Source organism: Erinaceus europaeus, chromosome 14 (genome assembly GCF_950295315.1).
Source record: "Erinaceus europaeus chromosome 14, mEriEur2.1, whole genome shotgun sequence".
Classification (NCBI taxonomy): Eukaryota; Metazoa; Chordata; class Mammalia; order Eulipotyphla; family Erinaceidae; genus Erinaceus; species Erinaceus europaeus.
In genome coordinates this window covers 99,887,956-99,914,767 of record NC_080175.1, presented here as the reverse complement: position 1 = coordinate 99,914,767, position 26,812 = coordinate 99,887,956, and the positions used below count along the sequence as shown (strand labels likewise).

The following is a 26,812-nucleotide window of genomic DNA, read 5'->3' as shown; positions in this document are numbered from 1 at the left end:
GAGACAGAGATAGCTGTAGCCCTGCTTCGCCACTCGTGAAGCTTCCCCCTGCGTGTTCTTGGGCATTGGAACATGTGCGCTCAACCAGGTGCGCCACCACCCGGTCCCACTGTGATCTCTCTCTCTCCGTTCTGGAAAAGTCACCAGAAGCAGTGAAACCCAGTGACAGCGAAAACAAACCAGCCACCACCTGACTTTCATATATATATATATAAGACCAGTTTTGCAGAAATGCATATTTAGCCACGTGACACTATGGAGCCCACGCTTTCTGCCCAACTTGTGATTCTGCCGCAGAGAGAGAAAGTGTCATTAGCCATAAGTGCTCAATCCGTTAACTCAAGAAAAAGGTGCCAGTCTCTCAAGGGTTACTGTGGTTTCCTGCCCCCCGCCCCTTCACACTCAAATGTCTGGACTGTTTGCTCTTTGATGTCCTGACGTGAACGGCGACACTCCTGAAAGGTGCGGATGGATGACCCGGCGCCGTGCCCCAGAGAAGGCCCAGGCCGCTGGAGGTGCCGGCGGCTGCCCTGGCGGGGGGCTCGCCGTGTGCATCGTGTGACCTGGGCCGGCCCAGCGCCGCTGTGCCCGGGCCGTCAGTGCTCTGGCTGCTCGGGCTGCGGTCTCGCTCCTGCTTCCACAGCTGTGGACGTCCCACCGAGTCCGGGGCTCCAAGCCGCTCTGAGGAATTAGGCAGAAGCTTCTACCAGTCACCATTTTTATTTGTGGACAACAGGAAGATAATCTCAACTGCAGATGAATCTCTATGTCCTTTTTAAAAATTCTACTTTATTACAAAGGAGAATTTCAGGGGCCGGGTGGTGATGCACCTTGTTGAGCACACGTGTCACAGTGCACAAGGACCCGGGTGCACTGGATCGACCTTCTCGTGGTGCACCCCGTGAGTACCCCTTCATTGGGGAGGCTGACGATCCTTCCTAGCCGACTGAATCCACATGGATCCCAGTCACTTTCAAAGCCATTTAACTGGCTATGGAAGAAGGGCAAACCCTAGAAGAAGAATGACCCAGGTTCGAGCTCCCAGTGGCCACCTGCAGGGGGAAAGCTTTGTGAGCGGTGAAGCGGGGCGGCAAGTGTCTCTCTGTCTCTCTCCCTCTCTACCACCCCCTTCCCTCTCCATTTCTGGCTGTCTCTATCCAGTAAATAAATAAAAATAATAAAGAACATAAAATAAATTTTAAAAAGAGGCGGAGCTTCCCATGAGCAGTGAAGGGAGGAGCAGGACACCAGCTCTGTGACCAGAGCCTGGAGCCCAAAGCATCAAAGTTCTGCCGGCTGGCTAGCATGAATGATGGCCTCCAACAGGAGTCACCTTCCCAGCGGAGGGAGGCTCGCTACTTCGCCCGGCCGGCCGCGCGTGGATGGTGGGAATCCTTCCTGAGACACGGCCGAGGCCGCCACAGCCACACACCACACCCGGCGTCCGTCTCTGCTCCGAGTCTGCAGACCGGCCGACTCAGTCACCCTGTGGTGGCGCTGGCGATGGTTTCCCGGGCGCCGAGGGGTCTGAGAATGACTGTCGCTTCCCTCGGCGCTCGCAGGCGTCTCAGGGCTCTCCTTGTCTAGGCGCTTTGTGAGGTCCGATCGCTGCTCTCGCCTCTGCTCAGAGTCCAGAGAAATCCTGCCACTGCGGCCAGGCGGCCGGCGAGGGTCGCATCCTGTCCCTCTGCGTCGCGCTAGCTCTCCGAGGAGGATGCGGGGCCGGCGCAAGGCCACCCCTTCCCGCATGCAGAGTCTGGAGCGGGAAGGGAGCTGGAGCCTGCGGACGGGCCGGCCAGCAAGCCGACGGTCCCTCAGTGACTGCGTGGAGAGATCACAAGGCCACCGCCTGACTCTGCCACTGTCCCGACCGGCAAGGGCCACATTCTCTCCCCCTGAAGTCACGAGCTGCTCAGAGTGCGGGAGGCTGAGGGCTGCGGGGCCCAGCAGTCACACGGCTGTGGGAACCATCAGCCGACGCGCTCAGGCTGCATTTCATATGGGAAGCTTGGGAGACTTCTACTAGGGAATCAGCATTTTCCTTCCTCCCTTCCTCCCTTCCTCCCTTCCTCCCTTCCTTCCTTCTTTTTTTGCCATGCATAGCCTTTATCAAGTGAGTCCTTCTCGTATTAAAACATTTGGCCCGGGCTCAAGTCTATGCTGTAGCTGCTGGCAGGGACGGAATCGGGAGTGAGAGGTGGAGTGATTACCTTTATCAGCAAAGACTTCACTTTAGGAAAGACTGTGGCCCTGATGTGGGGACACCATTATTGATGAGAGCGGCGGCAGCGTGTCGTAATGACACGAGGACAAAGGGTAGGACGCCGGACCCGTCACGCCGACTCTGGAGATGAAGACGGTGCCCTGTCTGGCAAGGCTGCACCAGGAAGTCGGCCTCAGGGACCCAACTCAAGCCGTCGCTCCCCTTCTGAAGGGATAGTTTCTCCAGGGCCCCACAGGTGTCTGTCTGTCTGTCTCGCTTCCACTCTCACTTTCTTTCTGTTCTATCAAATGGGGGAGGGTGGCTACCGAGAGTGGTGGATTCCTCATGTAGGCACCGAGCTCCAGTGATAACCCCAGTGGCAATAAAAATAAAATTGCTTCTTTACTTTGGCTGACAAACTATTATTAATTGGAATATCTGACTCAAGATATCATCAGAAAGATTTGCTTTTATCTTTAATTTCTTAATTTCAGTAGCAGATTTTAGGAGCTGTTATGTTAATGACTATCCTAATCTGGCAACTGTTCTCTCAGAGAAAGGGAAAGAGGCGAGGGGGAAGGGAGAGAAAGAGAAAGAGAGAGAGAGAGAGAGACATGCCAGATTCACCAAGTCTACCAGCCTTACCAGAAGATTCACCAAGTCTACCAGCACTACCAGAAGATTCACAAAGTCTACCAGCCTTATTAGAAGATTCACCAAGTCTACCAGCACTACCAGAAGATTCACCAAGTCTACCAGCACTACCAGAAGATTCACTAAGTCTATCCGGAAGTATCAGAGGATTCACAAAGTCTACCAGCATTACCAGAAGATTCACAAAGTCAACCAGCATTACCAGAAGATTCACAAAGTCTACCAGAAGATTCACAAAGTCTACCAGCCTTACCAGAAAATTCACAGTCTACCAGCATTGCCAGAAGATTCACAAAGTCTACCAGCATTACTAGAAGATTCACAAATAATCTCAGAAGTCAGATTTTTTTTTTTTTCCTTTTTAAAAAACTTATCTTTTGTGGTCCAGGAGGTGGTGCAGTGGATGGGACATTGGACTCTTAAGCATGAGGTCTTGAGTTCAATCCCCGATAGCACATGTATCAGAGTGATGTCTGGTTCTTTCTCTCTCTCCTATCATTTCTCATGTATCAATAAATAAAATTTAAAAAATGAAAAAAAAAACTTATCTTTTTGTATTGGGTAGAGATAGCCAGAAATTGAGATGAAGGGGGAAATAGAGAGGGAGACAGACAGACACCTGCGGTCCTATTCCACCACTTGTGAAGCTTTCCCCTTGCAGGTGGGGGGACCAGGGGCTTGAACCCTGGTCCTTGCACACTGTGAGTGCTTAAGCAGCTGTGGCACCGCCTGGCCCCGAATCACGTGTTTTTCATCTGGATATATAGACAGTACACAAATCAGAGTCCTCTGTGATTAGTCAGAAGAGTACTGTACTTGGTGTCAAGAGATCAGCAACCAGTCCTGACTCTGTTGGCTCAGTGTCTCACCTCTAGGCTTGAGCACTGGTGGGGTTTTAAGGTTTACAAGAAGACACGTCTAAGAGCTGTAACCGGCACTGACACAGGCAGGTACTCAACACAGATCGTTTTGTTGTCGTTTTTTTTCTTTCATTTTTTTTCTGTGAATGTGTTGAGCCAAAGCGGAGAGAAAAATAGCCAGGCCAGAAAGGTCATTCTGAGCACTGACACTCCACGGCCCAGAGGAGGCACTAGTAAGCTCTGGCTGAGTTACATCCAGAGAGTGTCTAGGCCTTCTGGCCTGCACACGCCTGATTTCGGCTGAATTACATCCAGAGAGTGTCTAGGCCTTCTGGCCTGCACACGCCTGATTTCGGCTGAATTACATCCAGAGAGTGTCTAGGCCTTCTGGCCTGCACACGCCTGATTTCAGCCGGATGAGGCTTGGGGAGCTGATCAGACCGAGTTACTGGAGCCTCTGTCTACTCTGCATTCTTTTTTCTTTTCTTTTCTTTTCTTTTCTTTTCTTTTCTTTTCTTTTCTCTAAGTGGTCGTCGGCACAAAGTTCACTTATGGCTTCATAAACATGGGCTTAAAACAAAAGTGCTTGCAGTCAGATTTGGCAAGAAAAGGAGAGAAACACAGGGTGAGGTAAGTGTGAGGCTCCAGCGCCGGATAACAGGGGTGGTTAACAGGCGGTGCCCCAGCGTGAGTCACGCAGCTAGAGATAATTCACAGGTAAGCGCTGAGGAGCCGTTACGTCACCCTCCTCTGCCCCCTCTTCATCAGTCATGCTGCCCGGACTCTGATGCAATGCAGCAAGAATGTCTGATGCGCAGACAGCAGAGACAGCCTCAGAACACACAGGCATCAACAGAGCAGCAGGCACGCAGACTAGAGATCGTGCTATTGTCCTGAGCTGAGCTCAGGCTGGGAAGGGACAGCGACAGGCCGAGTCACCATAAGGAAGGGCAGAAAGGACTTGGCTTCACCATGCTGACAAGCCACTCCACGTCAGTATGGCCTTTCTGCAGCTGTCCAAGTGGAGTGGAGAGGCAAGGCCCTCCGAGTCCTGCAAGCTCACGGCTAAGTTCCCAGCAAGCACACCTACGTGACGGGCAGACAAGTGTGTATTTTGTGCAGGTGGAGCACAAACCCAGCTGTACTTAACCTCAGCTCTATAGGTCACTGGAAAGCGTTGGCTCCCTTCATGACCACTCTGATGTATAAGCGAGTAGAGAGCTGTGTTAATTCTATGAAAACGAGAAGAATGAAATATAAAAAGTCATAGTTCTAGAAAATGTAGATATAGGGGGCCAGGCGGTGGCGTACCCGGTTAAGTGTGCATAATACTAAGCTCAAGGACCCAGGTTCCAGCCCTTGGCTCCCCACCTGGGAGCAGGGGGAGGATTCATAAGTGGTGAAGCTGGTCTGCAGGTGTCTGTTTCTCTTTCCCCTTTTCTATCTGCCCTCATTCTCTTAATTTCTCTCTGTCCTGTCCAATAAAATGGAAAAAATGGCCACCAGGATCAGTGGACTTGTAAGGCTGGCACTGAACCCCAGAGATAAGGAGGTGCTCTGACCTCCAGATAATCCATAACTTGAGAGATGCCAAGCATGGGGTCAGCCTGTATATCATTCACCCAAGAGAACAGGTTTTTTTTTTTTTTTTAAAAAAAATTTATATTAGTGATTAACAAGATTCCAAGATCACAAAGGTACAATTCCACACAGTTCCCACCACCAGAGTTCCATGTCCCATCCCCTCCACTGGAAGCTTCTCTATTTTTTATCTCTCTGGGAGGGTGGACCAGCATTCTTTTTTTTTTTTTTTTTTGTAAATATTTATTAGAGACAGCCAGAAATTGAGAGGAGGGGGGAGAGCGGTAGAGATGCAGAGAGGCACCTGCAGCCCTGTTTCATCACTCGTGAAGCTTCCCCCTGCAGGTGGGGGAGATGGACCCAAATTCTTTATGGGGAGCAGAAGGTGGGAGCTCTGGCTTCTGTCATTGCTTCTCGGCTGGACATGGGTGTTGGCAGGTGGACCCACACCTCCAGCCTGTGTCTGTCTGTCCCTAGTGGGGCAGGGATCTAGGGAGGGAAGGCTCCAGGACACATGGGTGAGGGCGTCTGCCCAGGGAGGTCAGGTTGGTGTCATGGCGGCATCTGCAGCTTGGTGGCTGCAAGGTGGTGTTGAAGTCTACACAGCATGATAACAGAGGGAGGCGACACTCACTACCTGCCAACCTAAAGCAATGAAGTCTTGTTCAATCTGTTTGTCCTGCCAGAAAGCTTCCCACTTGTCCTGACACCGCAGCTTCCCAAAGCTGGCCGACACACACACCCAAGGACCCATCGACGGGAGACTGCCTTTATGTTCTAGTTAAGGGCGCTGCCAGTGGCATTCAGAACCGGAGGAAAGGAGCCCACTTAGCCCAGCAGAGATGAAAACAGAGTGCTCTGCAGCACCTCCCGCACAGCCCGTGCCATGCGGGGGCCCACTGTGTGCCCAGTGCCGGGGGGGGGGGGCTCCCAATGCATCTGGAGCAGCATTCGACAAGGTGCCCAGCCCTTAATTGTTCAGCCAAGTCACCTCCTGCACTTGGCAGCGAAGACGAGGCAAACTGGTTTACATTCAAAGGCTGTAAGCGTATCGGCATTTCAAAACCCTTGGCCACATCTGGAACCAGCACGGTTCCCCTTGGGAGGGGAGCAGACAGGACAGGAGCCGACCGGACCTGCCTGACAGCAGAGGAGCACAGTCGTCGGGACATGCCACGCCTCCGCAGTCTGTCCCCACCCAGCCGCTGCGGGGCTTCCTCTGCACTGAAGCCGCCAGGCAGCCCAGCCAGGTGCACGGCCCGCCCTTCCCCTCGCCAGCAGAGAAGTGAGACCCGCAGGGGCGCCAGCATATTCTCCTGTGCGGGGCTAGTAGGTCGCTCTGATCGTTCACTGACATTATCACCTTTCCGATGAACGAGGGCAGGCATCGGCCCGCTCTGCCCCGTGAGCACCCGTGTCACCATGCACAGGAACCCGGGTTCAAGCCCCTCGTCCCCACCTGTAGGGGCAAAGCTTCATGAGCGGTGAAGCAGGGCTGTGGGCGTCTCTGTCTCTATCTTCCCCTCCCCTCTGAATTTCTGACTTTCTATTTTCTATATTCAATGAATAACTACAGATAATAAGAAAAAATTAAAAAAATAAACAGTGAGGATGCCTTACCAAATGTATGACTATTTGAAACACTTTAAATCTGCAACTCAGCTCTGGGAAAACGAACTCATGACATAGTGAGGCGTCGTTACAGCAGGCGCAGTTAACTGGAAGCCATATTCAGGAATAAGACGTGCTCGTATAAGTGAGCCAACAGCCATGAGACCAGCTCAGAGATGTGGCGGTGAGGCTGAGCCAGCTCACCCTGGGCAGCTGCAGCTCGGACGGGTCCCCACAGGCCCTTACAGAGGCCTGGCCGCACGATACGGCCGCTGGCATGTTCCAGCCTTTCCTTAACCAGCCTGCAGTGCTCATGTGTACTCTAGGACGTGACCTGAGCGATAAACACTGAACTGTAACCGCGGTTCTCTTGAAATTCTTTCGCAAGTATATTTTAGTTTGCGAACCAAAAGGCATTTTATCTTCCTTTCGTAAACACCAGTTGGGATAGGCTGTCTTTGGCACGGCACTTTAGAATACGGAGTGACCTGAACCATGAAATGATGGCATTCTGCTCCTTCTCGGAGTATCTGCTCTCATGCCTTCAAGTTTTCACCAGCGTGTACTTTCTGCTCCTTCTCCTTCCTCAATTCAGTCGCAACACAGACAGACAGACAGACACACACACACACACACACAGGACTTACATTCACAAAATAGCAAATTCGAGAGAGGCAGACAATGGATAGATACCTAAAGCCTGATGCTGAGTGACACCGCGGTGGGAGAGGCCTTGCCAACTGCCCCAAATTTGGCAGAGGCCTGAAGGAGTAGAGACAGCTGCTTGTGAAGCAAACTCCAGGCTAAGTGTAAAGTTCAAACCTTGACTTAACTCCCATTCCTTTTTTCTTTTAATTAAACATTTTATTTTAATGAGAAAGAGATCCAAAAAGACACACAGAGAAAAACCAGAGTACAGCTCAACTGTGGCTGATGGTGCTGGGGATTGAACCTGGAACCCTGGAGCCTCAGGTAGGGGAGTCTTTGCAGAGCCCTGACGCTGTCTCCTCACCCTCTGCCGCCTTTACCTATTTATTTTTTAATTTAAAAGTCCTGGTGACACACTAAGATCACTGAGGGAACGTTCAAAAATTACTACTGGTTAGGCATCACTACAGGCCAATGTTTCTGGAAGTATAGTCCATTATTAATTTTTCCTTGTTTTGTTTTTGAAAGGCGAGGAAACACCTGTGCTAGAGTCCAGGACTGGAGGCCTTGTCTCAAGAGGAGTAGAGGGCTTCAGACACAGAGACCACTGGGCTATTGCCGGGCTTGAACGACAAAGTCTCAGGACGGCGTGGGCTTCTGTCCTCCGTTGCTTCTGTCCTTCCTTCCCCCTTTTCTTTTCAATGCTGTTTTGGGGGTGTTTATCTAGCAAGGCTAACGGGGTGCTTGTGCAGTGGTGTGGCAAGGTCCTGAGGCTGCACGAGGGCCACAGAAACACAAAGCTCTTTGAACCTGGACCTGCGGTCTAAGGGTCCGGCAAATGAACCGTCCAGGGACAGACTTACTTCATGTGCTTAGCAATCGGCTGCCTGGCAAATGCTAGACCTGAGCTCTTCCCTGCAGGCTAACAGACTCAAAATTAGCTCAGACACAAGAAGCAGCTCCCAAAGCAAGAGGCTTCTTTCTTTCACTCGTAATAGAAGGATGTATCTGTCCTGAAGGGTTTGTTGAGGACAAACAAACAAACAAAAAAACCCCAAAAAAAAACTCCTGATTTTTTCTTTGCAAGTTCATAAGGAAATGTGCTCGGAAACCAGTCAAGGTAGAAGCCAGAAGCATGAAGACACCTGACAGATTTAGAACAAATGCACATAAAACAGAACAGAAAAGACTGGTCTCAACAATGACTGGCCAATAGTGGGTGTCAACGGCACCACCGCGGGTGTTCTGTAAAAATCAGTATCAGGGGGGCACCTGGCTGAGCACACACATCACAGTGCCCAGGGACCCAGGTTCAAGCCCCCGATCCCCACCTGCAAGGGGAAAGCTTTACGAGTGGTGAAGCAGGGCTGCGGGTGTCTGTCTCTCTCACTATCTCCCCTTCCCCTCTCAACGTCTCTACCTCTATCCAATAATAAATAAATAAAAATATAATATAAAAAACCCTAAGAGATAATCCAGTTAATTTCACTCTTACTTGACCATAGGAAAGCAATGGGAAGGGTTAATTAATTTTGTAAATCCCTTTGTACTGTCTAGCTTACAGTCAGAACGGAGCTAGACATAAGCAGGACCTAGAAATGACTTTGAAACAAGGGTTTTCCAGTTTTTTTTTCTTTTTTAATAAAAGAAACAGAACACTGAAGAGAGATTTCTGACTTCCTTCAGAAAAAGGGCATGGTCTGGGTTCCACTGAAAGGACCCACAGTTTCTCCTGCAGAAATTAAACAGGTGCTGAAAACTGGGAAATGTGACGCAGGTACAAACTCTTGTATTTACTGTCGAATGTAAAACATTAATCCCCCAATAAAGAAATTTAAACCAAGGTGCTGAAATCGAACGGCAGTAAGATGAAGGCTGTGAGGAGGCAGGTGTCACGGTGAAAGTCTTGCTCATATGCACAGCCCACTGTGCCGGTCCCCCGCCTCTGCCTCTGCCTGTCAGAAGGCACTGTCTCCTCAGAGGCAGACGCGTGGCCTGGGAGAAAACCAGCCTTGGGCTCTTTCAAGAATGCGGCAGTGTGAGTGAAGGACAACTCAGGGTGTTCACACTATGTGCATTACTGTCTGCCAGATCAAGTTCATGAAATGTTTACTGTTCGTGTTACTTTTATATCATTAACAAAAGCATTTTTGCTGACTTGCTCACTGGACATATGCATGCAATTTAAAATCAATTTCAAAATACTTTGAATACATGTGCCCGTGAAGAAAATGACAAGCCTGTGCTCAGCTGGTTTTCAGTTCTGGCTCATTTTCTTGTCAGAAAGGTGGCTATCTGCTTTCAAAAGACTAAAGAGCTCGGTCGGGGTCAACCTTCTTCACACTAAACTTAAATATTTCTTTCTGTGAAGGCCCCCGAGACTATCTCCTAACTACAGCGATAGCCCTGGAAATAGAAACATTCTGGACTGGATAATTCTCTGTCCTGGGGCTGTGCTGTATATTATAGGATATTTAAGGCCGGGACAGAGAGGGAGAGAGAGAGAGACACCTGCAGCTCTGCTTCACCACACAGAAACGTCCCCTGCTGCGTGGAGGGGGGGGTTTGAACCCAGGTCCTGGAACAAGGAGACGTGTGTGCTCTGCTAGATGTGCCCCTGCCTGCCCCGCAAGTGCATATTTCTAACTGCATGTGCCCTGATTTTCCACCCCTGTGTCTGCCTCTGGTCAAAGCGGTCAAATACTGACATTTCACAACAGCTACCTTGTTCCCCTGAAGCCATTTCTTCTAAGAGCAATGTCCTCAGTTTATTTAATCCCGGGACCCAAGTTGCCTGAAGTGCTTATCACTGTGGCCACTTGCTCATGAATGTCCCTTTAGAAACAGGACACTCGTATCTAAACGCGTCACTCTGTGGGTACAGACAGTGACGGGGGACGGGCTGCTTCGCATCTTACTGCTTTGGACACATGCGCTGTGCCTAGCAACACAGAATGCAGTGAGTGGACACTAATCATATAAGCAATTCCTGTCTTCTTAGTTCTTTAAATTATATTTTATTTATTTGCCGGACAGAGACAGCCAGAAGTTGAGAGGAAGGGGGAGACAGAGGGACGCCTGCAGCCCTGTGTTACCACTTGTGAAGCCTTCACCCTGCAGGTGGGGACCAGGGGCTTGAACATGGGTTCTTGTGCACTGTGACATGTGCGCTCACCACCCAGACCCCTAAGCAATTTTTTAAAAAGATTTTATTTATTTGTTTATTTGTTTATTTATTTATTTATTTATGAAAAAGACAGGAGGAGAGCGAGAAAGGACCACACATCACTCTGGTACATGTGCTGCCGGGGATTGAACTCAGGACCTCACGCTTGAGAGTCGATGCTTTATCCATTATGCCACCTCCCGGACCACAGGAATTCTTAATATTGTCATAAACGTTATGTAATATTTTAGCCAGGCAGCATCATGAGTAAAAATAGAGGTTTTTGTGTCAGCCAAGCAGATCACCTGAGTAGGGTGCTTGGGTCGCCGAGCTGTGACCCTGCCCGCGGCTCTGAAGGAAGCTGTGTGTGGTGGAGTCCTTCACTCTGTGTGTCTCTCTCTGTCTCTCTTCGGAACAGCCAGCCCCTCTAGAGCAGTGAAGTCGGAGTGACGAGCAGAAGCAGAAAGGCATTTCTACCACACAGCTCTTCTCTCGGGAAGCTGGTCAGATCCAGCCCTCGGAGGCAGGCTACAGGGAGGAGAGGAAGGTTGAGGCAGAGAGGAAATGGATTTCTTCAGCAAAGCTGCTCGCTCGCTCGCTCTAAGAAGCTCGGGGGGGATTCTTGGCACAGATGCTCTGCAAACAGGAACCCTGGGCAGTGTGCGATGACCTGCAGAGACAGGTGGTCAGAGAAGCTCGGGGGGGATTCTTGGCACAGATGCTCTGCAAACAGGAACCCTGGGCAGTGTGCGATGACCTGCAGAGACAGGTGGTCAGAGACGCGAGAGGGAGAGTCGCGCACCTTTCAGTCCGCGCGCGGACCGGCCCTTCCCTCCCGGGCCCTGCGCTGCCCAGGCCCAGCCGGCGCCTTGCTTCTGCTCTGCCGCTTCCCAAACAGGTGGCGTGGTTTTCGTTCTCGGCCCTGCATTATTTGTGGAGAAGACAAAACACAACCTTTGATTTGGTCTGACGGGACACCCTACATAGTAAGTAAATGAACTGCTAGTAGTAAAATTCTACCCCAAAGTGCATTTTTGGCTCCCAAACAAGTATATTTCTTATTTTTTTTAGAAAACATTTATTTATTTATTCCCTTTTGTTACCCTTGTTGTAGGTATTGTTGTCGTCGTTGTTGGATAGGGCAGAGAGAAATGGAGAGAAGAGGGGAAGGCAGAGACGGGGAGAGAAAGACAGACACCTGCAGACCTGCCTCACCGCCTGTGAAGCGACTTCCCCTGCAGGTGGGGAGCCGGGGGCTCGAACCGGGATCCTTATGCCGGTCCTTGTGCTTTGTACCACCGGCACTTAACCTGCTGTGCTGCCTGCCACTCGACTCCCACAAGTACATTTCAATTTCACTTTAAGAACAGACGCTCAGGGGGTCGGGCAGTAGTGCAGTGGATTAAGCGCAGGTGGCGCAGAGCACAAGGGCCGGCGTAAGGATCCTGGTTCGAGCCCCCTGCTCCCCACCTGCAGGGGAGTCACTTCACAGGTGGTGAAGCAGGTCTGCAGGTGTCTGTCTTTCTCTCCCCCTCTCTGTCTTCCCCTCCTCTCTCCATTTCTCTCTGTCCTAGCCAACAACGATGACATCAATAACAACAACAATAATAAGTACAACAAGGGCAACAAAAAAGGGAAAATAAATAAATTAAAAACAACAACAAAGAACAGATGCGCAGCAGTTCAGTAAACAGCTAGCTCACTTGGACAGTCTGCCGGCCTTACCGTAGGCTCACCCCAGGTTCAAGCCCAGAACCCACTGTTCTGAAGGAAGCTCCAGGAGGGCACCGCACCTGTCTCCTCTCTCCTCCCTCCCCTTCTGAAAAAGTTCACTAGGAGCAGTGGAACTCTCTCTTGGGGAGGGAAGCAAAAATAAGAACAAAAGAAAACAACAACAACAGTAAATGAAAATCCTGAGTTGCTGTATAATTTACTTCTGAAGATAAAAGATCACTTCATACCTCAGTATTTAGTAGAACTCAGTGCTTATTTTAGTCGACGACTTACACCTGAACACGAACACACACACACACACACACACACACACACACACACACACACACACACACACACGAACACACACCAACACACGCCACTAGTTCTGAGAGTAACCAGTGAAACAAAATAGCCAGGGGCTGGGTGATGGGCCACCTGCGAGGGGAAGCTTCAGGAGTGGTGAAGCAGGACTGCAGGGTTCTCTCTGTCTCTCTCCCTTTAAATAGCTCTCTTCCTTCCTGAATTATGTCTCTACGAGAGAGAGAGGGAGGGAGGGAGGGCAGGAAAGAGAGAGAGAGAGAAAGAAAGAAAGAAAGAAAGAAAGAAAGAAAGAAAGAAAGAAAGAAAACAAGAGAAAGGGAGGGAGGGAGGGATGACACAAGACCCCAGGAGTAGCTGTGGTGACACTCTGAGACGAGCAAACGTGTGTGTCACTGGGTCAGATCCATCCCACAGCAGAAGACCAGTTTCCTTTCTGGCCTTTCCCAGTCTGTTTCAGACCGAGCCCACGCTCTGGCTCCTTTCAGCCACTTATCTCCACTACATGCTGCTGTCACTCCGTCTGAATGTTTACTCTTCCTTGCTTTCACCCTCTGAGTTTACTTCTGGAGAGCCGTATGGAATATGGGTTCGGCTGGGCAAATGGGGACAGAAATTCTAGGTGGACACTGTGACGTCTCAATTCTCTATCGGTGCAAAAGATACCTATCTTAGGGGATTCAATACTTGAGGAATTCTCTTCAAAAGGTGCTGGGGGGTCACGGAGAGGTAGCTCGTTGGCAGGGCACAGACCTTGCTTGAGTGAGGTCCTGGATTCCACAAACAAAGCAAAAGAAACACAGCAGGTTTGAGCCCAGTCACGCCCGCCCCCTTTCCCGCAAGGAGGCGTTGGTGCTGTGGTGTCTGTCTATCTGAGAGGTCAGCAGGGCTGGTGAAATCCCTGCCATGGAAAACGAACAGTTGCTCCCCGCCCGCCCACCCCGCCCACAGAGCATCACAAAGGGTGAAGCCTCCTGGCCAGTGTTTGCGTCTTTCCCTCACATCGAAAGGCATGGCAGACAAAGTGAAGTAACTCTGTAAGGCAGCTCTTGCGTCTTCTCAAAGAAAGGCATTTTGACAGCTCCACTATCATTCCTGGTGGGCACAGAACAATGCTGTCCTCATATTCCCATACTCACAGAGCGGGTTTTTAAAGCACAGTTAGCATGGGCTTACTTCAAAGACATTTGTCCTACACGCTCTCATTCAACACTGGACGTTTTACTATGATGTGAGAGACTTAACAAAAAGTGCTTCATACAGCTGCTTGCAGCTATAAAGCCGGCTGTCCATGGACTTTCTTGTCTTTTTATTGCTGTGTTAATCACATTTTCTTAGGACTGGGCTGTTCAATTGTCATTATGATGCTTTTATGTGCATTGTTTTGGAATGTGACAAGCTCCTTCCACGAAACTCCACATATGTAATTAGCAGAGCCATGGAGAGGAATGATGGCCTGGTAACTGGCAGCATTAAACACCAACAGTTTTTAAAGTGATCTGAGTGAAATTTTGCATTTACTTATAAATAAACAGCTCCAGATAAAAATCAGAGGCTTCAGAATTCTAAGGATGACTGGCAAACGAAGAAATGGGCAAACGTGTACTTGTCCTCTCAAACAGCACTAGGCTGAATCGCAGAGCTGAAGGCTGAAATGTTCTATACCATGACCTGAGCACTCGCCTCTGATTCTGACAGAGGGTGAGGCACACTCACAGAAAGCCACGTATTTGCGTAATAAGTCTTATGTATGAGGCCTTTATACAGGGTACTCTATGTTCTGATGCAAACTATACTTGATATATTCACTGACAGATTCCTCAGTTTCTGTGTAACATTCTTCTATTTTTATTTTATTTTACTTTTTTGCCTCCAGGTTTATCACTGGGGCTCGGTGCCTCCACTGCTCCTGGAGACTATTTTTTCCCTTTTGTTGCTCTTGTTGTTATTATTGCTATTGCTGTCATCGTTGTTGGATAGGACAGAGAGAAATGGAGAGAGGAGGAGAAGACAGAGAGGGGGAGAGAAAGACAGACACCTGCAGACCTGCCTCACTGCTTGTGAAGCGAACCCTCTGTAGGTGGGGAGACGGGGGGGGGGGGCTCGAACTTGGATCCTTGAGCCGGTCCTTGCGCTTCACGCCTTGTGCTGTATACGCTTAACCCACTGTGCTACCGCCCGACCCCCTATTTATTTTTATTTTATGTTATTTCTTCCAGTGCACTGCTCAGCTCTAACTTATGGTGGTGCAGGAGATTGAACCTGGGACTCTGAAGCCGTAGGCATGAGAGTCTCTTTGCAGAACCATTATGCTGTTTACCCTGCCCAATTAAGTCACAGCTACACCTACTACCACTTCTTTCCCCCCTCTCTGGGGCCTGTGGTGGAGTTGGGTTGCAGACCCCTCTAGTCAGCTCCCCCTAATACTTCTCCCTCTCTGGGATTGTCTGAGGCTTTAAAAGATGTATGGTAAAGAGTACAATATCTATTTTTTATTTTAGACATGCCACAATATCTCACTTGCGGAATTATAAACCCAAGTTGAAAATTCATGAAGAAATATCTAGAATGAAGCTCACTAACAAAGGAGGTTATTTCTCCTTAGCAGAGCTTGGGTGATTTTTACAAACTTCTTCCCATGTCTCTCTGTAGGTTTAGTGTTTTAAATGAATGATCTTAACAGATACCGAGAAACAATGAGGCTTCTGACAATGTCACAGAAATCCAAGATTCTATTTATGTGTGTTTATAAATGACTCAAAGATCACATTGTACAACCCTGCAGCCACCAGGCTTGATTTGGTGGCGTCCTCTTTCTTGTGCGCTGCCCCAGTGTGTCAGCTGCCGGTGTGTGGAACTCCCATCCTCCCGGTGAAGCTGAGATGGAAGGGGGATGTGGACGTAGCACCTGAGTGGTGGGTGTGCTGTGGGACTGTCTACACTGCAGCTGGACAGTCTTGTGCCGTGGGACTTGGATATCAGTCGGATCTGCTCTGAACCTCAGCTTCAACTAGACTCTGAGATGACCAGCGGCTTACTCAGGACTCTGACTCTGGTAGTGGAGGGACCCGTACACCCACTCGCTCTGTCCTCGCTGCTTCCTGTGGATCCCTAAAGCAGTGATCTGGGGGAGGGCGAGACCATATGCCACTTCTCTCTCTGCCCAGACGCCGCACAACATTTCCAAAATGGAAGCCATTAATGTCACTCCTGGCCTAAACCTCTTCCCCGGCTGCCCACGGCCACAGGGGAGAGGCAGCGCTGCAGGCTGTGGCACGTCTTCTTGCCGCCGGACGCTGCCCGGTGGGCCCTCCAGCCTTTACCATGTGGCCCTCACCTTATGGAGCTGCACACAGTTCATGCCAGGCTGCTTCCTCTTAGTACCAGTGCCCACACCATCGTCCCCATCCAGAAGACAAAGAAGTAGCGGCAAATCTCAACATTTCTCCTGGTGGCTGTGGGCTGGGGCCAGGTGCAAAGCTTCAGGTAAACATTTAATCTCTGGGAGCCAGGTGGTGGCGCACCTGGTTGCGCACACATGATATAAGGCACAAGGACCCGGGTTCGAGACCTCAGTCCCCACCTGCAGGGCACAGCTTTGCATGTGGTGAAGCAGGGCTGCAGGTGTCTCTCTGTCTCTCTCCTTCTCTATCTACCCTTCCCTCTAGATTTTTCTGGCTGTCTCTATCCAGCAAGTAAAGATAATAAAAATATTTCATCTTAAATCAAATGGAGCAGTCTCTGGCTTCCCTGGATTCAGGCTAGGACAGCAATGTTTATTGACAGTATTACTCTCAAGTCAGTCTTGACAGAAATTTTAAACTTATGTTCAAGAAAAGCCCATCAGAAACAATGGGTCCTGTAACTAAGCGTTCGCCTACGACTGACGCAGTATGAATATATATATATATATTTTTTTTTTTCCTCCTCCAGGGTTATTGCTGGGCTCGGTGCCTGCACCATGAATCTACCGCTCCTGGAGGCCATTCCCCCCCCCTTTTGTTGCCCTTGATGTAGCTTCGTTGAGGTTATTATTATTGCCCTTGTTGACGCAATTCGTTGTTGGATAGGACAGAGAGAAATGGAGAGAGGAGGGGAAGACAGAGAGGGGGAGAGAAAGACAGACACCTGCAGACCTGCTTCACCGCCTGTGAAGCGACTCCCCTGCAGGTGGGGAGCCGGGGGCTCGAACCGGGATCCTTATGCCGGTCCCTGCGCTTTGCGCCACATGCGCTTAACCCACTGCGCCACTGCCCGACCCCCAGTATGAATATTTTATACACGCAACCTACATCAGTCCACGGTAACAATCACACACGACATAGCTTTGATTCCTTTAGCAAGCTGCACAATAAAATTAGGTCTCTCTATCATCTAAAGGAAAAAAAAAATCAGTGAATTTTCCCTCTGGAAAATAACAGTCAACAAAAGAGGAAAGCTCTAAAGGGGAAGGGAATTGTCAAATTATGAATGAAGAGAAGTGTCTTAATAAATTCTGCATATACCAAAAATGAGAGCATCTTTGAAATAATATGACTCCTCTGTGTATGTATTCCTGCTTAGTAATAGCATGTAATCCTTACAAGCTGGAAGCATCTAGACCCAATTGCCCAAGAGAGGGACATCTCAACTATGTCAGATATGGGACGGAGCTTTCCAGTGAGGTGTTCACTGCCGTCTGCTTTGCGATGCTTCCACTTGGGACAGACTCCTGGTCCCAGCACAGCGCACGCCAGGACCATTCCTATGTCCACCAGGTCAGTGAAAATCCAGGTCACGGGGACTGGGGGTGGGAGGATGAGAGACCTATTTCAACAGTGCAATTCTTTCTGGAAAACCAAATATTATGCAATAATAAAAAAAGATACAATCCATTTTGCCGACGACATCCCAGACATTTAAATTTACGGGTGGAGTTTTTAAGCCAGTAATCACTGGGAGTGCGCGTTGACAGTTGACAGACGGCTGGAATGTGGCTGACGCTAGCTAGCTGTGACATCAGCTGTCTTAATCCTCTTATTTCTGCATTTCGCTTTCATTGCTGGTGCTGAGGAAATACCAGCTTATGCAGAACAGTTTCGGAAGGCTTTTTCTAAAACGGCAATCGGACTGACACAACGGGAGGTGACAGAAAGAGCTGTTCTCACCAGGTGCTGTAGAGTCAGCTGTGTGCAGTGAAGGCAGGTGCCACCGACCCCGCCTGGAGTCTGACTGACGCCGTGCACAGTTCTTGCCGACGTGAACTCTGGGGTCTGCCGGTGGCGCCCGGTTAAACGCACATAGCACTAAGCACAAGGACCCAGGCAGAGACCCACCTGCAGGGGGACGCCTCACAAGCAGGTCCGCAGGTGTCTCTCTTTCTCTCTCCCTCTCCTCCTTCCCCCTCGATTTCAAAACATGTATTGATTTGTTTTTGTCCTATCAAAAACAAATCAATACATAAAGTGAAATGGCTGCCAGGAACACTGACGATAACACTGTTGGGGAAAAAAACAGAAACAGAAAACAAAGCAGCACAGGAGAAGAGCTCTGCTTTTGAAATGCTGGGTGTGTGGGCACGCGCGGGGCTCCTCTGCCATGTGCAGTAAGTGTGGCATTGCCACTGAGGTTTTTACTTTAAACAGGTGATTACTGTTTGGTTACAAGCAAGAATGAGTGGGAGGATCGAAACGCAGAGGACCAATACAGGGATCCACACCTTCTTATGCCAGACAGGCGGCTCCGCTCCCTTGTCCGCAAAGATCTACTCCTCCTTATGCCAGACAGCTGCTCCGCTCCCTTGCCCAGCAAAGATCTACTCCTCCTTATGCCAGACAGCTGCTCCGCTCCCTTGCCCGGCAAAGATCTACTCCTCCTTATGCCAGACAGCTGCTCCGCTCCCTTGTCCGCAAAGATCTACTCCTCCTTATGCCAGACAGCTGCTCCGCTCCCTTGCCCGGCAAAGATCTACTCCTCCTTATGCCAGACAGGCGGCTCTCAGCAGTGGGAGGCTCGCTGGGTGGGTGTCTCAGACACCCACCAGTTTGTGGGGTGAGGCCGCAAGTCACAGAACAAAGACTATTGGGGGAGGCGGCCGTGTTGGGACTCAGGCTCAGAGAACGCGTTCTCATTTTAAACCTGATTCTTACTGAGGAGATGCTCTGTAAGACTGTGTGGCCTCAGGGGTGCAACTTCCCGTCTCCCCACGAGACGTGCTGGCCCACCTAGGCGAGGCTAGCGGGTAAGTCCACGGCCTCGTGCGTGTGCCATGCTGCCCAGTGGCTTCTCAATTTCTTTTTCCTCTGTGGACTGAGGGAGGAGGAAGGAGAGGCACGGCTAGGAAGGGGTGGGCCGGCACTGAGGGTCTAGAATTGAGACTTCAGGAGCGACTCGAAAGCACATTCATTCCCTCCGTGGCATTTACCTGAGTTTATTTTGCATTTGCAAGTTTAGCCTAGTATACCTAACATAAAAAAGAATAATAAAGAGTGCGAGAGTTGGGTGTGTATCCTTACTCAGAGGGCTATTCATGCAGCCTTGGAAAACAGACGGTGAAGATATGACACTGTGCCCTGGCTTAGCACACGACCACGGTTAGCCACTCGGCCCCCGTCTAGAAGACCCACCTAATTCCCCACTTCCTCGCTTGGGGGGCTGTCCACGCCTCGGAGCCAGTCAGGTGGGACTGCTTCCCCAATGAGCAGGATCTCATCGTCCCAGTTCAAGCCCGCCTTTGTCCTGCCTTCTGCTCTTTTTCACTCTGGGAAAACCAGTTTCCCCATCCATCCATCCATCCATCCATCCATCCATCCATCCATCCATCCATCCATCCATTCATCGACTTGCCTCACTGCAAAGGCGTGCACTCAAACCACACTCTCACCGACGACTCCGGCCGCCAATACAGCGTCTCTCTCTGACCTTTTGCTCTATCTGCTTAACGAAGCCTCAAGCCTCAACACAGATGACTCTGAAAACAGCTTTCTGTGTTTCTGTGACCTAGATATTGAACACGGTCAGAGAAAAAGCAGAGTCCGGACGAGTGTAGTCCTAGCTCCTTCAGATGGCGCTGGGCCGGGTCTCCCAACCGCCGTGAATAAGACCGGACACACTTGGCACCCACCTCAGGGGAGGACAGCTGCTTGAATCCTTCCGTGGAAGCGTACACACACAGTGTCCTGGTCTCCGCTCAGGGTCAGGCCTGGCCCTGCTTTCTTTCTTCCAACTCAGAGGATGCGGCGGGCTCTTCTTCAGGACCCTTTCGTCAACTGTCTTGTACCCTAAAATTTCAGTCTCTGATGACCTGGAGAGTTTGTCTCCCCTGAGCACGGGAGCCTGTTTAAACTCCGTCGTACGGAGAGCGGCTGACTGACTTGGCAGGTCTACCCTGCCTCTCTTGCCCTCTCAGCTGCTCCGTAACAAGCCGGGACCTGGTCTCGCGGGCGCTGCACCGACCGCCTCTCTAAAGAGACAGCAGCAGGCCCTTCAGACATGGATGTGCCCAGTGTCTTTTTTCTTCTGAGACTTCCTCATAGGCCCCTTGCTCTCTGTCCCATAACTGTATGTATTGCATTCACGTTCTCATGCAACTTGACTTACTTTTGGTTTGAAACGTCACTGACTGGGGATGGTTTCCAAATCTGCACTTTTAGCCTAGATTTTCTCCCATTGCTGAGCACATTTAAGTACTTGGGTGGCTCCCCAGGACTTAAACCCAACAAAGCTATCATTGTTTTAGTTTTTTCCTCATAAAATAGATATTAGATGACCCATAATTCGTAAGCGTTCGGCAGTAAACAAGACAGCGAGATAGGCCCTTTTATCTTAAGTGTAGCTTCTTGTTAATTAACCTTCACACTATAATAAGACCCAACTTTCTATAACTGACATTCTTTAGTTAGGAGAAGACTAAACACTGCGACCTTGGAAGAGCTTAATCTTCTGGTCTGGAATTCAGCTCCCGTGTTATTTGCAGTGCTTAGGACCGCAGGAGAAGTTTTTCTTCTCCTTTTTCTTTCTTTCTCCTCCCCTCCTCCCCCCTAGAAGCCATCTCTAAATTCCCATGCAGGGACTACGATGTGCTCAGCCTGACTGCCCGTCCTCTGCTCAGTGTACAGATGACAGAGATCTGGGCCTGCTCAACTCGACTCGCCCTCTTTCCTTCTTCAAACACCCGAAATGCCGCCGCCGCACATTTCTGACTCCCCCAGTGCTGCTGGTGTGTCTGCTCGTAAATCCCCTCCCGCCCTTTTTGCCAGCGTGACTTCTGAGCACGCCGTGTCTTTCATTCTTATCACCGCGTCGCACCTGTACATAGTTAAGTACTTCAGAACTGTCGACTGAATTGAGCTGAGACAGAGAGAGAAAAGGTAGCCATGCTTACACCCCTCTCTTGGGAAGCCCTTAGTGGGCTTTGGTTGCTCAGGACTGAGACCTTCAGTGTCTCTTTCTGCCAGCCACAAGATTCAAAGGTACTACTGGAGACGTTCTGGCTTTGCCTCAAGTTCCAGACAGGTACGTCACGAGAGATCACTCCGACTGCCTGCCTGGAATCTCCTGCCCGCTCAACATGGATGCTCAACATTTCCTCAACCCACGAAACATCATCTGACACTCGGGGCCATGTGCAGCACAGTCCTCCTTCAGTGCCTGAAATTCAGGCTCTTCCGACTTCCCCGAAATGGACACATTCATTTCTCACAGGACGCTTCATGCTTAATGTCTATAAAAAGCTTTGAGTTCCCTGTGAAGGGAATGATGTAAACGCAAGACGATATTACTCATGTTATCCTCCAGATAACCTCATGAGCTAAGTATTAATGTCAGAGGGAATATTACTTTACAGGCACAGAAGTGAGCAGATCTGCTCCAAGTCAGAGGTGGTGGTAAAAGCCAAGAACATACTCCAAGAAGCCTGTGCTCGTATCCTTTGCCAGATCTCATCCGAGCTTTTCTGAAAGCCTCTGGAAGGGTGTGAAGAAACTCTAAAAACATTATCCTTTCTTTCTGAACCTAGTCTTTCTTCATGCCTCTTTCTTTTAGTTTTTCCTTCCCAAAGAGAACTTGCAGAAAGCACAGTGCTTACCCTACAGCCGTCTAACTCCTCCCCCAGGGGCAGCAGAGAAGTAGGCTGGGCACCCCCTGGGACTTCCCTGCAGAACTCTCAGAGTCCTGCCAGCGTGGCTCAGTTCCGCTCTGGTAAGTCTTTGAGTTGTCCAAGCACAGGAAGCTCTGCTGAGCACATTCACTTCAGTCCTTTCTCCTGCAGGTGTCCCACACGACTTGACGAAGGTCCCCCACTCCACATGCATTTCCAAAGCCAACACCTTACATCTGTCAGGCAACTAAGCAGTTCTCCAAGCGGTGTGGATGAACCCTGGTGACAGCGGCAACTAAGCAGTTCTCCAAGCGGTGTGGATGAACCCTGGTGACAGCGGCCGTTTACGCAGAAGCTGAATTCAATTTGACTGAATTTTACCTAACACTACGGCTTCCAACTCTATCCCCTCCAACTACATATAATAAAATCATCTGGGAGAATTCAGAAGTTAGGTTGATAAGGGGAACGGAAAGAGAAAAAGAAAGTGAAGAAGAGAAATAACAGAAAGATGAGGGGGTAGTGAGTGTTTTCTTTCTGAAAGACCTCTATCTAAGGAGGTGTGCATAAGTTCGCCAACAAGTGCCAGCTACCACGGACAGAATTTAGAAGCTGTGAAGAGAGTGAGTCGTCACGCCACCTCTTGTGACCACACAAGTGTTGGTCTGCTTCTAATTCTGCTTCTAAGACCTTCTGTTTTGATCATCACGTTAGGTTTGCCTGCATTGCTTCCTGCTGTGGTCTATTTACGTCATCACTGCTTTACCTGAGACCCGCCCTGCCTGCAGGGCACTGGTCTAATCCCACTGGTTCGCACTCTTTTTGCTCCGTCCCCTCTCCTAGTCACACCCTGTTTTCCTGGTTCCTGCTCTTTTTCCTTCTCCCCACCCCCATCCTACGTACTTCCTCTTCCTGACACTTCCGCCTCAGGAGATATAAAGGACAGGATTTTCTAATGAATAGAGATTAGATAGATTGCACTGCATCCTTGCTCATCAATAAAGATTGAACTGTGTCTGAACTCAGCCGTAAGTCCCTGGCCGTCTCTCTCCTGCCCGTGAAGCTAGCCCGACATCTGGCGCCCGAACAGGGACCGGCACACAAGGACCAGCTGCACATTATGAGCTGGGGAACAGGAAGGCGGACGGGAACTCACTGACACCAGGGCTTTAATTGCCAGGTTGATACACAGTGGAGACTCGGGGGGAGGAAGCTGACAAGCCACCATGCCTCACGTGAGCCTTCACCTCAGTCTTGGGAGGCAGCAGATCTTAGGACAAATATTCGTAACCAAGACAGCAAACCCTCCCTCCCGATGACTGGCATCTCGTGTCGATATTCAGTGATGTGCTGGTAAGAGGTTAAAGACTGGCTCCCTGTGGGGAAGGCTGTGCAAATGGTGAAGCAGGGCTGCCCCTGACTCTCTCTCTCTTCGTCCCCCTCTTCCTCTCCCACTTCCTCTCAGTTTCCAGCTGTCTCTATGCAATAAATAACTAAAGATAATAACAAAAAACTGGCTCCCTATGGAGCAAGTACTGTCTGATGGAACTTGCCAATCTCCATCATGCAGACCTCCGCAGGCTGGTGAGACAGCCCCTTGGCTAGTGTGCTGCTTTGCCATGTGTGTGTGGCTGAAGGAAGGAAGCTCCAGTGCCATGGCTGTTGTCACTGTCTCGACCTCTCTGCCACTATCAAAAAACAAAAACAAAAAACTCCATAATATCTGCTGTCAAGTTGCCAAAACAAACAACTTCAAGAGTGAAATATAATTAGGAGTGGGTGAGTTTTATTGTATGTGTGTGTGTGGGGGGGGGACTGGATCTTCGCTGGGGCTTCTGCATTGACTCTTTTTCTAAATATAAAACATAAGCAAACTATCTCCATGCTTCTGTGGCCTCCTACAAAGGCCAAAGGCAGTCGGTGTGGTGCTGCCCAGAACACAGAAAGCCTGCCCGTTGGGGCTGTGCGTCTCGGGACCGCCATGCTCCTCCAGCGATGGCCTCCTCTCCGGCCCGCGGCTGCCAGCTGCGTTCTGCTCCTGCACTTGTGGCCTTTGTTCCCACTCCGCCTCCCCATCTCCTGGCCGTCACTCTCTCTCCGCTGACCTCCACGTGCACCCTCACTTTTACCCACCCTGGCAAGCTAGACTGTCTGCAATACCCTCTTCCCATCTATCCTGGTCCGTGGCATCTGTCTACTATGTCATTCATAGTACTCTCTTGGAATTCAACTATATGGTGCCTCTTCCAGAAAGCCTTCCTTGACTATCTCTGTCACCAAAGCTGAAACCTTAGTTTCCAACTGCGCCTGACATACAATAAGCTTGGACAAATGCATTATAACTATGAAAAACACACAGATAGACATAGAAATGTTTGACACTTAAAAACAAACCAAAACAGGGCATTCTACCCCACTAGGGAAAGACAGAAACAGGCTTGGGGGTGGATCCACCTGCCAATGACCTTGTTCAGCAGAGAAGCAATCCCAGAAGCCAGAACTCCCACCTTCTGCACCCCATAAGGATCCGAGGTGCATGCTTCAGAGGCATAAAGAACAGGGAAGCTTCCCATGGAGAGGATGGGATACGGAGCTCTGGTGGTGGGAACTGTGTTTCCGGAATTGCACCCCTGTGATCTTACCATCTTGTTCATCATTAAATCACCAGTAAAAAAAAAAAGTAGGACATTGGCTTCAAACACCTGCAATACTGTGACAATGACAGTATTTATTTCACACAGCTTTAGGGGAAGTACCTGGGTCAAGGGCATAGGTTCTAGAGAGCCATATTTTAAAACAGTGAAGAGAGACTGGTAAAGAGTCTGAAGCATTCCTCCTGAGTGCAGGGGCTCACTCGGCGGCTGGTGAAAATGAACTGGGCAATGCTTAGTCCCCTGAGAAGAGACTCACCAGTCTAGCTCTGGACACCCGGGCATACACAGAAGTCCGAGTCACTGTGAAAACAAAGTAACCCAACCCCAGACCCACCCAGCGTTTCAACAGGAGGAAGAGACCAGTGAGGGGAACCCGGCCCCAGGGCTTTCTGCACACTGACCCCCTCACGCTGCAGGAGGCAATTTAACTTCACAGCCGCAAGAAACTTCCCATTAGAAGTGGTTTCAGCTTCAGATTTACTGCCGTTTCCTAGGTGACCTCATGCAGGCTGTGCATGGTTGAGAGGACCCTGGGGTCAGAATGCGAACGAGTACAGCAAATATCAGTGCACATGGTAACGCACAAAACCTGCCATGCACACACATGCTTTGCACCTTATATGGCTACCTTGGAAAATGGGCTTTTTTGACTTTCCACTTTGTTGGCCTGCCAAACACAGAGTACATCGACTTTAAAAATGCCAGTGAAATATATGAACAACACAGAAATATATAAACGGCAGTACAGTGCCAAGTGCACATAAATTGACTTGGATTCAGACAGTAAGTCAACAGAAAAAGAGGAGCAGAAACCACTCCATCGTCTCACAGGAGGCAGGAACAATAGCCTGAAAATGTGAAATTGGTCCTCCCACCCACCACCGCTGCAGCACCCAGACTGCCCCACGCCAGAAGCCAGCCAGGAAGCGGGAGGCCTGGGAAGGACTGTGGAAGGAGGGCTGGAGGAATGGCTTGGGCTGGATCTGCAGATGAGGAGAGGAGGAGGCAGCGGTACACAGTCTCCTTTTTTTAAATTTTTTTATTTAAGGAAACATTAACAAAACCGTAGGAGGGGTACAACTCCACACATTCCTGCCACCAGAACTCCGTATCCCACCCCCTCCCCTGATAGCTTTCCCATTCTCTATCCCTCTGGGAGTATGGACCCAGGGTCACTGTGGGATGCAGAAGGTGGAAGGTCTGGCTTCTGTAATTGCTTCCCCGCTGAACATGGGCGTTGACTGGTCAACCTAGATATAGACCAGGTCCTGTGAGATAGAGCATATGTTCACACGTATCCATAAACCAGGGCAAAATATACACCTGAAAGCAAAAGTACACTAGAGTTTGCAGTGAGTACCCCCCAACTCTTCATCTGCACTATTCCAACCTTTGGATCCACGACTGTTAAACAATGTGTTTGGCTTTGTATGCTAACTCTCTTTTCAGCCACCAGGTTCCAGATGCCAGCATGATGCCGACCAGACTTCCCTGGACAGACGACCCCACCAATGTGTCCCCACTTCCCCAGAGCCCTGCCCCACTAGGGAAAGAGAGAGACAGGCTGGGAGTATGGATCCACCGTTACCAGAGACTTCAGGTGTGGAATGACAACCCTTCAGCTTCATTACTCGGGTGAGACCTTTCCTTTCATAGTATTCTCTAATTTCAACACAGTCTCCATTTATAGTCCTTCCCAGCAAGGCTGCATCTACCTGTGCTCCAAATCTCAATCCCCAGGGCTGTGTAACTGAGTCATGGTGGGAAGGAGCCTGGCATAGCCTCACATCACTATCATCACCTTCATCCCCACCGCGACTCCCAGCACTGTCATTCTGGCCAGACTGTGTTTCCCTAACCGGTCACAGGGAATCCTGACACTTACCCTCACAGCACGGCTGGTTGAGAAGAACTAAACCCAGATGGGGGAAAGGTGACTGAATCTTGCAACAGACAAGCAAAACCCCTCAACAGTGTTGTTATTGGCGAGAAAAAATCACTTGCCTCTCGGCAGACGGCAGTCCAAGCGACCTCTGTCCTTCTGGTGAGGGACTGAGCCTCGGTCACGGGGGAGCCCGCCATTCTACAGACCGCATGAAGGGCGAGGGAGTCAGGGAATGGAGTAAGAGAAGTGAGGTCTAGCCGGGTCTCAGCCCACGTCTTTCTGTAAGCGCGACAGGCGGTGGGTCCGTCCCGCGGTTCTCACGCACGTCCTGCGGTCAGGCCCTTCCCAAACAGCACGCACACAGTCCTGGCACAGATCACGCCTGCCTGCTGGGAGGTCCTACCGGTAGCAGCTCACTGCCCTGACTCTGGGCATGTGTC

The 26,812-nt window shown here is 50.1% G+C and overlaps 1 protein-coding gene across 8 annotated transcripts in view; it reads right to left on the bottom strand.

The window, feature by feature from the left end:
* Positions 1 to 26,812, bottom strand: part of CMSS1 (cms1 ribosomal small subunit homolog) — a 239,726-nt gene that overhangs the window by 110,823 nt on the left and 102,091 nt on the right. Inside the window, exon 1 of one of the 8 annotated variants that reach the window (XM_060172172.1) lies at positions 21,120 to 21,390. The exons of 6 other annotated variants lie outside the window; for them this stretch is intronic. In XM_060172172.1, coding sequence (XP_060028155.1) covers positions 21,120 to 21,320 — 201 coding nt within the window. In that variant the 5' untranslated portion in view covers positions 21,321 to 21,390. Of the gene's footprint in view, positions 1 to 21,119; positions 21,391 to 26,812 lie in introns of those variants that run through there. One more of the 8 variants, XM_060172175.1, reaches the window with a different exon arrangement.